General features: G+C 39.7%; 1 protein-coding gene across 3 annotated transcripts in view; it reads left to right on the top strand.

Annotated features, from left to right (window-relative positions):
* Nucleotides 1–16,829, top strand: part of RAB11FIP5 (RAB11 family interacting protein 5) — a 75,726-nt gene extending 58,897 nt beyond the window's left edge. For all 3 annotated transcript variants that reach the window (XM_063457584.1, XM_063457583.1, XM_063457582.1), the window contains exons 4-6: nt 2,844–5,441; nt 11,349–11,517; nt 14,987–16,829. In XM_063457584.1, the coding sequence (XP_063313654.1) occupies nt 2,844–5,441; nt 11,349–11,517; nt 14,987–15,199 (2,980 nt within the window). In that variant the 3' untranslated portion in view covers nt 15,200–16,829. The remainder of the gene's footprint in view (nt 1–2,843; nt 5,442–11,348; nt 11,518–14,986) is intronic.
* The last annotated feature ends 769 nt before the right edge of the window (nt 16,830–17,598 follow it).

Raw genomic sequence — 17,598 nt, 5'->3', positions numbered from 1 at the left:
TTACCTTGATATAGTGGCTTTAATTAATGGCAATCTCTTGGGAATTTCCCACTTTGTTGCGTCTTTCTCAAACTATTTCTCTAATATTGTACTTAACTGCACATCCAGGAGCAAAGGGCATCCCAAATCTGTATTGCATACACAGGAAGAGGTTCCAGCTACAAAGCTTTTTGTTTGGCCCTGTTTGATATCGCTACTACCAGTCATCGGTCCATTGTACTACTATACAAATACGTTATTGGATAGAGCCATAGATTTTTAATTTGTGTAGAGGAGTCCTATACGCCAACTAGAAAACCTTAATGACTGATGGTGGTATAAAATCTAACTTTAATATATATATATATATATATATATATGAGAAGTAGTAATGGTAGCACTCACGGTCTTCAGTTTAAAATATCTTCTTTATTTTGCAAGAATTAAAACATAAGCTCCAGGATCAACGTTTCAGTCCTCTCTCAGGACTTTCATCAGGATCAATCCTGATAATACTGATAAAAGTCCTGAGTGAGACACTGGTGAGACCTCACTTGGAGTATTGTACGCAGTACTGGAGACCGTATCTTCAGAAGGATATTGATACCTTAGAGAGAGTTCAGAGAAGGGCTACTAAACTGGTTCATGGATTGCAGGATAAAACTTACCAGGAAAGGTTAAAGGATCTTAACATGTATAGCTTGGAGGAAAGACGAGGCAGGGGGAATATGATAGAAACATTTAAATACATGAAGGGAATCAACACAGTAAAGGAGGAGACTATATTTAAAAGAAGAAAAACTACCACAACAAGAGGACATATTCTTAAATTAGAGGGACAAAGGTTTAAAAATAATATCCGGAAGTATTACTTTACTGAGAGGGTATTGGATGCATGGAATAGCCTTCCAGCTGAAGTGGTAGAGGTTAACACAGTAAAGGAGTTTAAGCATGCGTGGGATAGGCATAAGGCTAGGGACTAATGAAAGTATTTAGAAAATTGGGCAGTCTAGATGGGCCGAATGGTTCTTATCTGCCGTCACATTCTATGTTTCAATGTTTTATAAAAGTCCGGATTTCTATTGAAACCAGCATCTTTTTTGTAAAATCTAAAAAAAAGACACTCTTCACATCTAAAGAACTTCAGTAAGCTAAACAACTTAAAGGAGCACTATAGGGTCAGGAACACAAATGTGTATTCCTGACCCTATAGGGTTAAAACCACCATCTAGCCCCACTGTCCCCCTCATGCCTCCCTAAATATAGTAAATTCTTACTTGTATTCAAGCCTAAAGCTGCTGAGGAATCTCTAATCTCATAATCTCTATGAGGAAAGTTCAGTGTCTGCATGCAGAGGGAGGAGACACTGAATGTTTGGATGCAATTTAGGCAGCCATGACCCAGGAAGGATCTCTGACAGCCATTTAAGTAGTGGCCAGTGAAGTTATCACTAGGCTGTAATGTAAACACTGCATTTTCTCTGAAAAGACAGTGTTTACAGCAAAAAGCCTGAAGGTAATGATTCTACTCACCAGAACAAATTCAATAAGCTGTAGTTGTTCTCATGACTATAGTGTCTCTTTAAGCTTAATAAATATTTTGTTTTGTATTCTCTGTTGGTGGTTCATGAGGACTGGATTGAGGGTCACTGGATAGATCATGCCCCTACAGTATCACTGCTCAATTCTCTGCCATTTTGGAAGTAAATCACTTTGTTTCTGTCCATGCAGCTTTAGATGCACTTCCCCTGACTGTGACTGACACAGCCTGCATTTAGAAAAATGGTTTCATTTTCAATCAAATGTTACTTTCTTTAAAAGTTTTTATCTCGTGTAAATTAAACTTTAATTGCACACAGGAGGCTCCTGCAGGTTCTAGCCTACTAACAGAGCAGGAGATAGGAAATGCTAAATTAAACCACATTTGCAATAAAGGAAGTTAAAACATTCAACCTCTCTTTGCAGGAAGTGTTTAGGAAGATTGTGTAAGTCACAAGCAGAGAGGTATGGCTAGAGCTGCATCAACAGTGATTTAACTCCTAAATGGCAGAGAATTGAGAATGGAGAATTGAGCAGTGAGACTGTAGAGGCATGACCTATACATCGAAATGGCTTCATTAAGATAAGCTTGTCTTGGTGACTATAGTGTCCCTTTGAGTTGTTCTGATTTGAAAATTGAACTATGGCGTTCAGGCAGAATGGTTTGTGTAGAAAGGGGGAGTTGGAAGGCATTTACTTAAGTAATTTACGGAAAGGTTTATCCACAAGCAATGTAATCTGTTCTAGTGAAATATACCAATATGTTGACTTTATGCCTTCACTTTATATTGTATTCCCTGTGTCATTGATTTATATGAAATCTGTTTTGCTTTGACTTTATTTTTATTTTCTATCTAGCATTATTAGTATGAGTACGATAGTTATATACGTGTGTATATATGTCTTTCTAAAAAGCCTTTTTTTACCCACTCTATATAAACCTGTCACCTATGGTCTTCCTGTACTTCCAATAGGTCTAAATGTATGTATGTGTATATAACATAGAAAATGCTCTTTGGCACTAACCTGGAGGACTATTTTGTCTTCCCTCCACAGCCTGGATGTGTCTCCTCAGGTAGAAACCAGCTCCCCTGCTTCCTCCAGCTTCACCCCTGGCTCCCCTTCCACCTCCTCCCTTCCCTCTGTCGTAGCTGGTCTTCTTTGCATGCCTTCTACTAACCATAGTGCAGCTTCATATAGTGGTGTCTGTGGGAACCTACCTGCCAACAACCCATTTCTCAACTCTCTACAAAACAACCCTTTCTTTGAGGATCTTCTCTCAGACCAATTACTAAATGCTTCTTCACCTACTCGCTTTTTCTCTAGTTTCCCTTCTGGGTCTATTGCTGCTTCAGAAGCTGCTGGATGGGGGTCTTCTCTTGTGGAGGAACACAGTCTGCTGGCCTTTTCTCCATCTGCAGAAGATCAAAAGGTGCCTTCAAACCAAAGTGCTCATGGGGATGTCTTACTTGAAGCGCACAAACCCAAGTTTACTCCAAGCTCCACTTCTGAACCCATCACCTCTGAGTGGGAGGAACAGTTCGATGCCTTTGCTTCTAGCCGTCTTCAACCTGTTGCAGATAATCTGAGTCTGCTGGAAACTAAAATACTGCATTATAATGACTCTATTAATTCTCCCTTGCACTCTGGCTTTTCCATTCAGGGAATGGGCATCCTTGCTGATAAGTCTAAGACCTCTGAAGAATCTGAACATGGTGTCAATATCTTATCTGGTATATATAAAAGTAACCTTGGTGTGCAAGTATTGGAGACACATTGGCCAGGTAATTTTTCACAGACTGGAGAACCGAAGAATGATGACAGTTCTCCTTTTCTCACAAGCGATTACAAGCCACACATTCCTGCAGTTGAGTCCACGAGAATCAGGACATCTGATAATATATTCATACATCATCACAGTGATGTCAAGTCTTTCTCCGATAAACCAACTGAAGGAATAGAGTCTAATAATACATCTGGATTATGGCATTTAGATGAGAATGTTTCTGTCACAGGATTATCTGAATCTAACTTCACTCCTCAAAAACCCATATCCCACAGTACTTATGCTATTGATAAAAAACTAGCTGTGGGTTCTGAAATAAGGGAGGATGACACATTACAGAAATCTGTAGAAAGTATTCGCAATATAAACAGGATAGCTGCAGTCTCTCCATTCTTATCTGGTGTCTGTGATGTGGCCAGAGTACCATATTTCTCTAGTAGCACACTGCAGGATCATCAGTCTTCAAGCCAAAGCAGACTCTCTAATAATACCTCAGCAGATACAAATCAAGTAGTTGGACACAATAGTGTGCACATATTGGAGACATTGGAGTACCCCTTGGCAACTGCAGAGGGGGCTCATAGTGAGCCAATTTCCTATAGGCTGGATACAGGTTCTAATGAAGAAATCATAACTAATGAACAGGCTATAGTGGGTGATCGGATTAATGATCCAGAAGCGAAGGTGCAGGTTTTAAGTGAACCTGTGGGGTTCATGGTGCCACCTAAGCCTCCACGGCTGCTGTCACCAACACTTGAATGGAAAGAGCCTAATGGCGATAATTACAAACAAACAAGTAATCAAGACGTGAGTGCAAAACAAACACAGAGCCCAGAGGAAAAAATGCTAGAGCAAAACAATGGGGTGGGCAAACAGACTGTCTCTCCAGTGGCATGTTGTCCTGTAATTGAAGTTATAAGCCCAGTGCAGTCTATTGGTGAGGACACCCAATCCACCACTGAGGGCCTTTTGGCTAATTTAAAAGAAGGAAATAATGAACTAACAAAGCTGGGTGCCACTAATGGGGAACACCTGTTAGATGTAAATGAGTCAACATTGGCTGAGCAATTCCGGACTTGCCCTTCAAAAGTCTCACTAGACGTATTAGACCTGTCTAGTGCTGAGAAAAGCTCAAATAAATTGGATGTTTTGAAATTTGGCCCAGGCACCAAGTTAATTAACCATGAGTCATCTACAGCACTTACTAATCTGGATGACAGTAAGCTTGAGAGTGAGAAATTCTCACATCCACTGCCCGTGTCCAAAGAGGAAAAAGACCATGTGAAAGAACTCTCAGGTTCTTCTCATAAAGTTGACAATTCTGGGCTCTTTTGGTCTGCTCTAGAGGAGCCGCTACATTACGTAGCTGACCATGGTAACGTCATACAGAATACAGAAGTTACACCGTGTGATAATGTATTGCCAGAATGTGAAGGTATAACTAACAAAGACAAAAACTTTAAAAATATGAAGGAGTCCAAATCCAATAGCAAGCCACAACCTGACTTTGTAGATCCTGTATCGCAACTAAGCAGAACAGAATTGAGAACAGAAAGCCAATCTGGTCTTTCTTTGAGCCACTTGTCTAGCTGGTCAGCAGATATAGTTGTGGACTTTAAGAATGAAGGTTTTTGGAAGTCAGAGTCCGACCTCTTAGAGGATGCGGATGAAAAAAGTGTACCTTCACCTGGCAATCCATTTACATCTACTGAGAAAACTCCACCAATCCTGAGCCACAAAAACCCTTTTATTGAGCATCTACAAAGTGATCAAAGTACTGAAACTTCATTGCAGGAAGATTTGAGTTTCAAAGACCTTCATGTGCAAGCAGCGTTTAAAGATCTCCCACCCACTACCCTCCCTTCTAAAATGAAAATTCCCTCCTTGCATGACCGCCAACCACTGGCCTTCTCTACTCCCTCCCTGGTTGCCACACAAAATCCTAAGTTATCCAACTTCCCTTCTCCAATTATATCTCCTACAATCTCTGGGGTCACCAGTGCGAAGAGTACTCATGCAGCAGCTCTCGCCTGTTTCCAATCTCCTCCTACCAGCTGTGTGGTGAAAACCAGCGCACTCTCTGTTCTGCCTCAGGAGACACTGCCGGCTGAAAATCCATTAATGCCACCGAGAACCAGGTGAGAACGGTGTGAAAGGCATGGTATGTTTATGCAATTATATAATCAAGATGTGGATGTCTTCGTGGTGGTAGACCTTTTTCACTCTGTTGATTACTTTTTACCAATATGTATTGTGTAAGTGGTGCATAGACTTGAAAACGTAATGAGTTTACGTCCCTTAACACACTATTCAGTAATTAAGAATCATTATTGGTGAAATCCCAAGTTAAGCAGCATTGTAGAGCCATCCATTATTTTACTTTTTTATATATATATATAATTTTATTTTATTTATATATATTATTTTTTTGTCCTGCAATGCAATACATGATTTGTAGGTACAACTGTGCTATGAGAAGCATTTGATTGGACGAGGTGGATGTTGATTGCTGCGCATGCACTATCTTCTTGCTTGCTGTCCCCAGTGCTTCTCTGTGGTGTCCTGATCTCTGCCTCACCATGCCTGGCTGTTTAGCAGACCTATCCGAGATCCTAAAACACACACTATTTACATTACATACAAGCAGTCCTTCGTACATTGCATTTCTACTTACAGTATCTGAATAAGGCTAGCAGCCCTTAATGTATACTTATCGCCACACAGCCATTGGGACCTGATGGAGAGGTCCAACTATGACAACAGGGAGCAGAGCGACTGCACATCAAAATAAAGAATTTAAAAACAAAGTTACACATGGTAAACCTGAGTAGGTGTGTCTCTAACAGGAAAGTCAGGCTGGCAATGTCACCACAGCACAGACCAGGCCTTTGAGGAACCCAGCAGGCTGTCTCTCATGGCGCCGGTTTGTGCATTGGTATTAGATAAGAGTGGCCCAGAGGTCATTGTTAATAATAATAATATATTATTGACAGGGACTTCAGGGGCACTTATAGCTATTGCTCTTCTATAGAATGGGTACTCAAAATGCACTAAATATCCATACTAGCGCTCAGGTTGGAAATGTCAATTAAATGTTAATTTGGTTAAAGGACCACTCTAGGCACCCAGACGACTTCAGCTTAATGAAGTGGTCTGGGTGCCAGGTACATCTAGGATTAACCCTTTTTTTTTATAAGCATAGCAGTTTCAGAGAAACTGCTATGTTTATAATGAGGGTTAATCCAGCCTCCAAATCCTCTAGTGGCTGTCTCATTGACAGCCGCTAGAGGCGCTTGCGTGCTTCTCACTGTGAAAATCACAGTGAGAGCACGCAAGCGTCCATAGGAAAGCATTGTAAATGCTTTCCTATGCGACCGGCTGAATGCGAGCGCGGCTCCTGCCGCGCATGCGCATTCAGCCGATGACGTCGCGATCAAGATGGAGAGGAGGAGGAAAGCTCCCCGCCCGGCGCTGGAAAAAGAGGTAAGTTTAACCCCTTCCTCTCTCCAGAGCCCGGCGGGAGGGGGTCCCTGAGGGTGGGGGCACCCTCAGGGTACTCTAGTGCCAGGAAAACGAGTGTTTTCCTGGCACTAGAGTGGTCCTTTAAACAGAAGAAAAAAAAAAGGGGGGGTGGCCTTACATTCTGCTTGGAACAAAAAGAAAGAAATCTAGAATCTGCAGTGCCTTAAAATCTTTGCTACTCTGTTCTTGTGAAATAAAAGTATTCTAAAAAAAAAAAAAAAAAAAAGACAAGGCTGTCACTAAAAGCAAATTAATATTCTCAAATCCTTTAATGAATTCAGCAATATTTCCAAACTGGATAATGTGGAGTACTGGCTAGGAAAATGTAAATATCAGGTAAAGTAGCCAAATTGGGAAACCTTTAAATATTAGCCTTGTACTTGATATGCGAGCAGATTCATTTCTCTAGTATTCAATCCCAATGTATGAACAAACCTAAAATACCTCCACTACATTCCATACACCAATGCAAATTTTGTGGGGGTTTTCACTCACATTTCATATTTGTTTTGCTACTGCTTGCCCTCACCCACTCAAAGTGCTGTTAATCCACACATGTAGACCTTTTCTGGATAGTGACATGTTATGTGCTTAAAGGGACACTATAGTCATCAAAACAACTTTAGCTTAATGAAGCGGTTTTGGTGTATAGAACATGCCCCTGCAATCTCATTGCTCAATTATCTGCCATTTAGGAGGTAAATCACTTAGTTTATGCAGCCCTAGTCACACCTCCCTGCATGTGACTTGCACAGCCTTCCTAAACACTTACTGTAAAACTAGTTTTAAAGTTTACACTTCATTTATTGCAAATGTGGTTTAATTTTGAATTTCTTATCTCCTGTCCGGTCAATAGCTTGCTAGACCCTGCAGGCGTCTCCTGTATGTCGTTATAGCTCAATATACAGAGCAAGAGCTACGGCTTCATAAACGGAAACAAAAGCAATTTACGTCCTAAATGCAGAGTCCTAATCTATACATAAAAACTGCTTCATTAAGCTAAAGTTGTTTTGGTTTCCATAGTGTTCCTTTAAATTACAGACGCCCATGTCCCTTTAGAGACAAAACCGAAGCCCCTTGCTTTACTCTACCCCCATCATGGCGTATAGTTTGCAAAAGACAGCTTGAGCTAATTAATGAGACATTTTGAGTCTTTTCACTTGTCGTGTCATCAACAATTTATTTTAAACTTGGAATTTCACAGGCATTGGTCATTGTAACGCAGTCCAGCAATGGAAGGTACAATCTAGGCATGGACCAGACACCGGGATTACCTGTAGCTCAGCACTATGAGTGGATAAGCATTGGAGCTCTGTAAAAGCAGAGGCCATTAAAGTTGAATCCAATTCGTAACCATTCATCTTCTTGCTTTCAGCTCACCGTGACTCTGGCGAGGCCTGGGAGGTCTGGCATGATGTTGGCACGTTTAAAACATTTTCCCAACTTGGCTATTTGGGCTTAAAATGTCAATTCTTCCCAGTTCCTAGCTTCAAATATAATCCTCCTTTAGTATATATTTGAAATCATACAATTCTCAGAACCTAAATCTGACTTTAAAATTATAGAGATATCAATTAAACCTTTCCGTAAATAAATTGCATTGTCATTTAAATTAGCGAATGCATATATTCTGTTTTGAATAGGTTATACCCGTTTAGATGTGTTTTTGATTTTGATAAACACCTCACATGTAGAAAAAGATCTCCATTTATCTTTGTTTTCTAATTTGCTTACCGAGAGACTGTTGTCCAGCGCACCAAGATAACTTATATACCAGCAAGTCTTAACATGTAAGCTACTGAGTTTGCCTCGTTTTCTGTACTGAATCTCCCTTGGGAGTGTCTTGTTTCTTTGAGGAATATGCTTGTCACATTTTTATGAGCAGCATTTGCAACTTAAGTCATTGATGTAATCAGTTAATGTGTTTTATAAGTATTTGATCTGATTGTGTGATTAAGGGGTGTCCCAAATGGACTGGATCTTAAAACAGTGGTTTTGTACCGAGACATCCTTTAGTGGGCGAAAATGTTTAACTTTTTCCTAAATTAGCAGGTTTTACATGTCACAATTAGAGCCCCACTATAGATGCATATTTACTGCACAAGAAAAAATTATGTATGCCAGCCCCATAAGTCATTGTGCCGTGTTTGTGTATGTGAATTTTATGTTTATGTTTATACTCCATCATCTGGGGTTGCAACATTTTTGATTTGAAAATGTTCTTATTTATGACTGACACAAGCTCATTAAAATGCATGCTTACAGATGGACACAAGTTCACTGATATAAAAATACAAGCTCACAGACGGGCAATCTCACTGACGCGCGCGCGCACACACACACACTTAGTACAGGCAAACTCATTAGTATACAAATAGAAGCTTACTACAGAAAAGCTTACTGTCAAACACACACATGCTCAATTTAGATAATATCACGGACACACAAGCTCACTACAGATATGCTCACTGATACACATGCTCATTACAGACAAGCTCACTATGGTCAAGCTCACTGCCACACACACATGCTTAATACAGACAAGCTCACTCACTAGTAGGCACATACACACCAAATCACTGTCATGGGCTGAGCCCTACCTGGCACTGAAGGCTGTGGGAGCACTGGGGGGTGAAGTTGTCTCTCTCAGGCCTCTTCCCCCTCAGTGAGGTCAGCAGCTTGCATTCGGGAGCCGGAATAGAGCATGCGGCCTGAATTGCTGTAAATTGGGGGCCCCCAGCACCTCCCTCCTTAATTCCCTCTGATTGACACAGGCTGACCCAGTCCGAAGGTAAAATAATTTATAGCTTTAACCTAATATTTAGGGCCGTCAGTCTTACACAGTACTTGCCTTTTTCCAACTGCTTCCTCTTCTTTTCCTCTTTGTTGCCATCGGGGGTCTTTGCGAATTATGCAAAGTTTCCAGACTGTGATAGTGCCACTTTAGAGACTGTATAGGCACCCAGACCACTTAATCTCAACGAAGGTGTCTGTGTGTCTGTTTAACCCTGGAAATGAAAAACGTGGCATTTTGCAGGAACCGCAATGTATTTAGATGCTCCGCATCTAAAGCTGAGTTAACCTCAGTTATAGCTCTGATTCTCACTGATGGCATTTTATTGGCGTAGTGCAGCGTTTGCTGCGGATACGGACATATCTCCCAATACTTCCTTGTGTAGAAGCATTGGATTGGCTGAGATCATTGAGACTGATAATATCCGCTATGGAGACCAGCAAACCGTGGGATACAACACGGTGGGGGGGGGGAGGTTGTGTGGACACCTACATAGGTAGGGGAGCACTATGGCATTAGGATTACATGTTTGTACTCCTAAAAGGACAGTGCTCCTTTAATTAATGCTGAATACATAGACTGTATTCCACTTATCACCGCTTTAACATCAATGTGCACTGGGGGCACTAGTTTACTTCTGCAGGCAGATTGAAAACCACAGTTGCTAAAGAATTGTTTCTCTCGGTTGGTTGAAAATTATGAATATGGTCAGATATATGTTCTAGTACACAGTCTGGTTGTAAAGTTTATGTACTTGAGAACCCACTCGTTTTTAGTGTACACGCTAAGCATTCTCAAGCCAGGCTTAATAATTAATCTTCAACACTCCACACAAATACACCCCTAAATTCACGCATACACTGATACTCCACACAAATACACCCCTAAATTCATGCATACACTGATACTACACACATACACCTCTAAATTCTCACACACACACTGATACTCCACACAAATACACCTAAATTTACACATTCACTGATACTTCACACAAATACACCCCTAGATGCACACATACACCCCTAAATTCACACACACTGCAAAATTACACCTCTGCATTTACGCGTGCACTGACACTCCCAGGACAAAACACACACCTAAATTTACACAATATTAATCCCAAAAGAGGTAGGGAGAATGATGTTAAATGACCTTGGTTTTCTAGCAATGACAAACATTTGTACATAACCTAGTAAAACATCATATGTAATTAGGAACGACAGATCGGTAATGCTCTGTTTCCTGTTTCAGGACTCTCTTGCTGTCTACAGGGGGGTTAAAGTTGTATGTGTTTTTTTTCTTCTTTTTCTTCTATAAGGTAAATCCTCTCTTAAATTGCGTCACACATTATTTACAGTGACACTCCATGAAGGAGGCAGCATTTAATGTCCCCTCAAACACAACACTCACCCAGAGCTGCCATGCATTAACATAATTACTATTCTCTGCATAGCGGCAGCATATTCCACAGCACTGTACAGTAGGTAAACAAAACCAACACTAAACTCTAACACAGCAGGATTTAAATACTGGAAAAGTAAGTGATGGTGGCCCTGCCCAAAGGAGCTTACAATCTAAGAGAGAGGGGATGGATGCAGTTTGTACCAGTGAGTTTTCTACCAATGCTCAGTCCTAAACTGCGACCTCTAATCTGAAGTCATTTGGGACATGATTAAATGACTGTATAATAATCTGTTTGCTTTTTTCCCATGTTATGCTCTTTCAGTCCTCATCCTGTGAAGCCTATAAGTGCCACGCTGTCTGGTGGCGACCAAGAGAAGAAGCCTAACAAACCAGCGCTGACCGCGGCTCTGAGCAGTGGTCTGGAAGTGCTGAAATCTGTGGCTGGCGGACAGCCACAGGCACCGAAAAACCCTGACCTGGACAGAGTTAAGGTAATTGCTAGGCTTTGTTGCTCCCCTCCTTGGTGACACTCTCTGTATTAATCCTGTAAAGTTTATACTCTGCCTGTCCCCGGTGCCAGCTGCAGTGACAGATTTAATTATATTTGGCCCTCAGAGAGCAGGGCACAGATCACCTCCTGTCACCAGGGTTTGCTCACACCACGGTTGGTGTATAACTTGATTAATAAGCTGTGGTTTACTCAATGAGGCTCTGGGACCATTGTGAGGGTTCCCAGTGGATAGAAAGGTTAAGATGTTTGCCCTGTAAAAGCAGCTAGGCAGAGTCTCTGACAGCAAATCCATTCCACAAGTTATTAACTATTTCGATGTGGAGAGAGTTGGGCAGTATTTTGGCAGGAAGCAGATTACATATCATTTTGTACATGTTTTAAACATACTATAACAATGCTTTAGTGTGTGTGTGTGTGTGTGTGTGTGTATATATATATATATTCATAGGTTTGTCAATGATCTGTCTGGGTAGAGTAATTTGGAAAGAGCTAATACCAGGGTGTTTATTTACTTACCTTAAACTGTGGCGAATTGAAAACCAAATTGCAAAAGTGAGAGCAAAATAGCCACCGTAGAGAAATGTACCCAATCTGCTATTTTAGCCTGCGTTTTTGTAATTCCATTTTTAATTCACTACAAGTTGATGGTGAATAAACCTCTAGGACAGGGGTCCTCAGGGACCCCCTACCAGTCCAGGATTTAGGGATTACCTGGGTGTGTCTAAGGTGTTTAGAGTCCAAGGTGTTTTTTTTTTTTTCTAAACCCCTTCGACACACCCAGGTACTCCCTAAATCCTGGACTGGTAGGGGGTCCTTGAGAACTGGGTTGAGAACCCCTGCTCTAGGAGTTTGTATATTAAATATTTATATATGATCGGGGGTACAAAAAAAATGAAAACTCTAGGGTTCAATTCACAAAAGGATGTTTTATTTTTATTAATCTATTTTTTAACCCCTTAAGGACCGGACTTTTTTTGCGATGTTGTACATTTGCGACCAGGCATCTTTTTGACACTTTTGTGGTGTTTGTGTTTAGCTGTAATTTTCCGCTCTCTAATTTACTGTTCCCATACAAATTATATATTGTTTTCTTCAGGACAAAAGGGGCTTTCTTTACATACCATTATTTATATAATCTCATGTAATTTAATTTTTAAAAAAATGAAAAAATATGATGAAAAATTGAAAAAAATACACGTTTTTTGAATTTTATGTGAAAAATCTTTTACTCATCTACAAAAGCGAATGAAAAAAACTGCTAAATAGATTCAAAATGTTGTCCTGAGTTCAAAAATACCCAGTGTTTACATGCTTTTTGCTATTTTTTTGCATGTTATAGGGCTATAAGTACAAGTAGGATATTGCGGTTTCAAAACATACATTTTTAAAATGTATCAATAGTGACATTGTAACACTATTATCTGTCATAAATTGCTAAATAACACCCCACATGCACATATTTTTTTAAAAGTAGACAACCCAGGGTATTCAATATGGGGTATGTCCCGACTTTTTTAGTAGCCACTTAGTCGCAAACACTGGCCAAAGTTAGCGTTCATATTTGTTTGTGTGTGAAAAAAGTAAACTAAATTGAACGCTAATTTTGGCCAGTGTTTGTGACTAAGTGGTTACTAAAAAAGACTGGACATACCCCATTTGCAATACCTTGGGTTGTCTTCTTTTGCAAATGGTATGCCATCATGGGGGTAATTCTCATTCCTGGGCTACCATACGCTCTCAAAGGCAACGTAACCAACCTGGCCATTTTCAATGTAAAAATATTTGACCCATATATTTGACCCTGTAACTTTCAAAAACGCTATAAAACCTGTACATGGGGGGTCCTGTTCTACTCAGGAGACTTTGCTGAACACAAATATTAGTGTTTAAAAACTGGAAAATGTATCACAACAATTATATCATCAGTAAAAGTGCTGTTTGTGTGTGAAAAATGCAAAAAAAAGTCACTTTCACTGACAATATCATCGCTGTGATATGTTTTACTGTTTTGAATCACTAATATTTGTGTTCAGCGAAGTCTCCCGAGTAAAACAGTACCCCCCATGTACAGGTTTTAGGGTGTCGTAGAACGTTACAGGGTAAAATACAGTGATAGCAAATTAAATTCTCTGTACTTTCGGCCTGGGTTGGCAGGCAGGTCCCTTAAATTGCAATCAATAAAATAACTTAATTATGTAAAAATATTACATAAATACGCACGTAGAATTTAAATATATATGCATATTTATATATTTGAAGTCTACGTGTATATTTATGAAATTATTTATGTAATTATGTATGTGGACATATGTATATTTAGTATTATTTTTATTTATATATACATAGATATATATACAATTTCATTCTAAGTGTATTTTGATATAAATATATATATATTAATATCAAAATACAGTTAGAATAAAATTTCGTATAGATATATAATTTTTTTTTAATTTTTATTATTTTTAATTTTTTTAATTTAAATTATTTATTATTCGTATTTTATAATAAAATATATATATATATATACAATATATATAGTTATTATATATATTATATATACGTGTGTAAATTAATTATAAGTGTATTTTTATATTAATATATGTACATATTAATATAAAAATACACTTGGCATGACATTATATATATATATATATATATATGATATATAGACATATATTATATAGGTATAATATATGTCTATATATCATATATATACACATATATAATATTTTTTTTTTTTTTTTATTAACTATAACTTTACATTTTTTTTTTTTTGGATTTTACACTGATTTTACACTGGCAGGGAGACTGCCTGTCAGCACAGACAGTCCCCCTGCAGGCAGAGACTAGGACACCTATTGTGACCATGTGGTCGCCCTGTTGGGCGATCACATGGCCACAGGGGTCCTAAACCGCCATGGGGAGACTGTCTGGGCTGCAGGCAGTCTCCCCACACCGGGAGCACCGCCGATCGCTGCCGGGGGAACGACGGCGATCGGGTAAGTACATTGGACGGTTCAGGACAGTCACCGGTCGGCAACGCAAAAATGCCGATGACGGTCCTGAACCGTCCTCCGTCCTTAAGGGGTTAAACGTGTTCTTCAATTAGAGATAACATGGAGCAGCATGAGAGGGATTAAAGTCTAGTGGCAGTATTGGTTATGGATTTTCATGGGAATCTACATTTGGGCAAAAAAGACTTGTGCAAGTGGGACTTTTGTTGGTATTGGGAGAGGATTGAACAGGGGGGGGATTATTTGTAATTGAAAGGTTTTGTAGATACATACTAGTTGTTTGACTGCAGTGTTACTTTGAGAAGGTTGATCGTTGAGGTATTGACCTGTAATTATGGAATGGGGTTTGTTTTTAGTATCGGGTGTTGGCATAGAGCTTTGAGAGACATTTTTTTTTCCGTAGGGCTTTCTCACGTCTAATGTCTTTTTCAGGATATCTGCTCTCCAGACATGGCTGCCAAGTATTACCACTTGACCCACGACGAGTTGATCCACATGCTGCTGCAGAAAGAGACTGAGCTTGGCAGAAAGGAGAATCATGTGCGTGAGCTTGAAGACTACATTGACAAATTGCTTGTGCGCATCATGGATCAAGCACCAACACTGCTGCAGGTCCCACTGGAGACCAAAATGGAGAAGAAATAAAAAAAAAAAAACTCCTTGCTATTAAAGTTTTAAAGCTAATGGGGGTATAACCTGTGATGGTGTCAGAAACACCCAGCATCCTTGGGTTTCCCCACCATTTAAATCATATAAAGTGTTCTGTTTATCTAAATAAATCTTCCTAAGGTAGTAGGAATGTTCTTGGTTTATACATGGAAACAGTTGGTTGTATTTGTCTTAACGTGTTCTCTTGACCTTTTATTTGGAATTTTCCTATTTTTTCCAGTGAGGACCTTGAACATAAATGAGACTGGACCTACTAACTGTGTGTGATATCTTTTTAAATCTTTTCTAAAGGTCTCCACATTTTTTTTGTCACCTGTCAATTGATTTAAGGTTGAGTAGTCTTAAGCAATTCTTGCCACAGGGCGAGAGAACTTATTACAATAGTTTACAAGGCTCCCGTATGGCCTGAAGGTAACAAACTTGGCCATACACCTGAAAACTTAAATGCTTTATGTTCATTGTTCTGTTGTCCCTCAGAGGAGCCCATGTGTTTTCACGTTATACCATCTGCTTTCCAGTTAGTAGTGGTGATTGTTTAGTGCTAATGCACCAGACTCAGTAATCCAAAGTTTTTGAAAAATGTATTTGAGTGTTCCCGCTACATGACACATCCCCTGCTGGAGGAGTGCTACTGTCCTAAAATGCTCATAAAGGGCAAGTAGACCATTCCAAAGCAATCCATTTACCAGGATCACTTGTAAGATATGAATAAACCTGTAAATTGATGGTCAAAAATGAATTTGGTTGGGGAAAATGGGTCTGGGTGTCCTTTTACGCTTGACATTGACATTTCTGTGGATTAGAACGAAGCAGTCTTTATGCACCCCTACCATTCCAGTCGTTCTCTGTATCTTCATTGGAGTAGAACCGAGAATCCCTGAAGTGCTATGTGTGAATGAGGACTGCTGTGATAGCTGACCTATAATGGTTATTGCTGTGGTTTACTTTGTGCCTCTCCCCGTGCGCATTTAGTGAACATTGGAGAATGCATTCCTAGTGAGTGGTTGTTTCTAAGCCAGCTTTAGGTGGGAAACTTGGTTTTAACAGAATGTCATTCTATAGCGGGTCTACTAGACTGAGAGATTGGGAAGAAAACTTTAGGTGGCGTGGAAAATGGATGTGTGTGTGTATATATATGCTCAGGTTTAGTCCCAATAACCTCTGTATCCATGAAACATGCTGGATGCCATGAGTTGACACATGGCGGACAAAGTGCAATATGTCGGCCAGTTTAGATCCTGGTTAACATGACCCTGCAGTGGGAAAAACCTGATGAAATGCATCCACGTAGGAATCTTTGTGTAATTTTGTTTTTAATGGTTTGTCTCTCCAGACCTGCTGTGTCCTTGTTATGCACTTCTTTCCAAAACTATCCATAACAGAATTGCATTGAACTTTTAGAGTTTCCATATTTCCATAGAAACGCACAGTATTTGCAGCATGCTGCTAAATGATTTAAAGAATGAAATAAGCTTCAGTATTGTAACACAGTCAATGTGCCTTTTCCTATTCTTCATAGTGCGAACATGAAAAACGTATAGAAACATGCAGTGCATATGCTTTCACTTCTGAGATATTTATGTTTATAATATAAGTAATATTTAAAGGTCTTTAAAGGAAATTTAGTGACTGTATTGGGCAGGATGTTACTGCTAGTTAAGGCCCTCTTGCAATAATGTATTATAGGTCAGAACGTCTTTGTTTTACTCGTGTATATCCAAGACAGCTTGTGCAGGCATTATTTCCAGCTATATCCATGCGACTTCTTTTCCATACCTGGTTTGTCCCTACATGATCCTTCCTTTGTCCATCTGTGGTCAGAAGTTCTGAAGAGGCCTTCCACAGGTTTTCGCTTGTTGCCAAACCGTTATTTTATAAACCGTTAAAACACAAATTCTTTGTATAAGATGTTGCTTATTTTTTTCATTCTTAGCGATTTCTGTCCAGCAATAATTCACACTTGTCAATTCTGCATAGATGTAAATGTATACTTTCATGTAAGCAATCCTTGTTCTAGTAATGTGTTGACTAATCACTGTGCGCAGAAGATCATCCATACAAACGCAACTAAACATGGCCATTACAAGTTCTTCTAGTTAACCCTAGAGTACTTTCTTAATGGTGCTTCATAAATAATTATGTGGACCCTTTGGTGGTCAGAGGCTGTTGCAGGCAGATTTTGATAAGCTCTGATTCTCTGTTGAGCTTCAGTTCCCATCATGCTTAATCAGAGAGACGGTGAAAATAGTACTCCAGAGCAACCATAGGTTCCCTGTTCATGTTTGTTCAATCAGATGAATTTGCGTGCTGCCTGCCTTACCTGAATTGCCTTATCTGGTCCCAGCGCAAATTGGTCGGTTATCTAGCATCACCGC

This window comes from Pelobates fuscus, chromosome 6 (assembly GCF_036172605.1).
Source record: "Pelobates fuscus isolate aPelFus1 chromosome 6, aPelFus1.pri, whole genome shotgun sequence".
In the NCBI taxonomy this organism is placed as follows: domain Eukaryota; kingdom Metazoa; phylum Chordata; class Amphibia; order Anura; family Pelobatidae; genus Pelobates; species Pelobates fuscus.
This window is presented reverse-complemented; position numbering and strand designations above follow the sequence as displayed.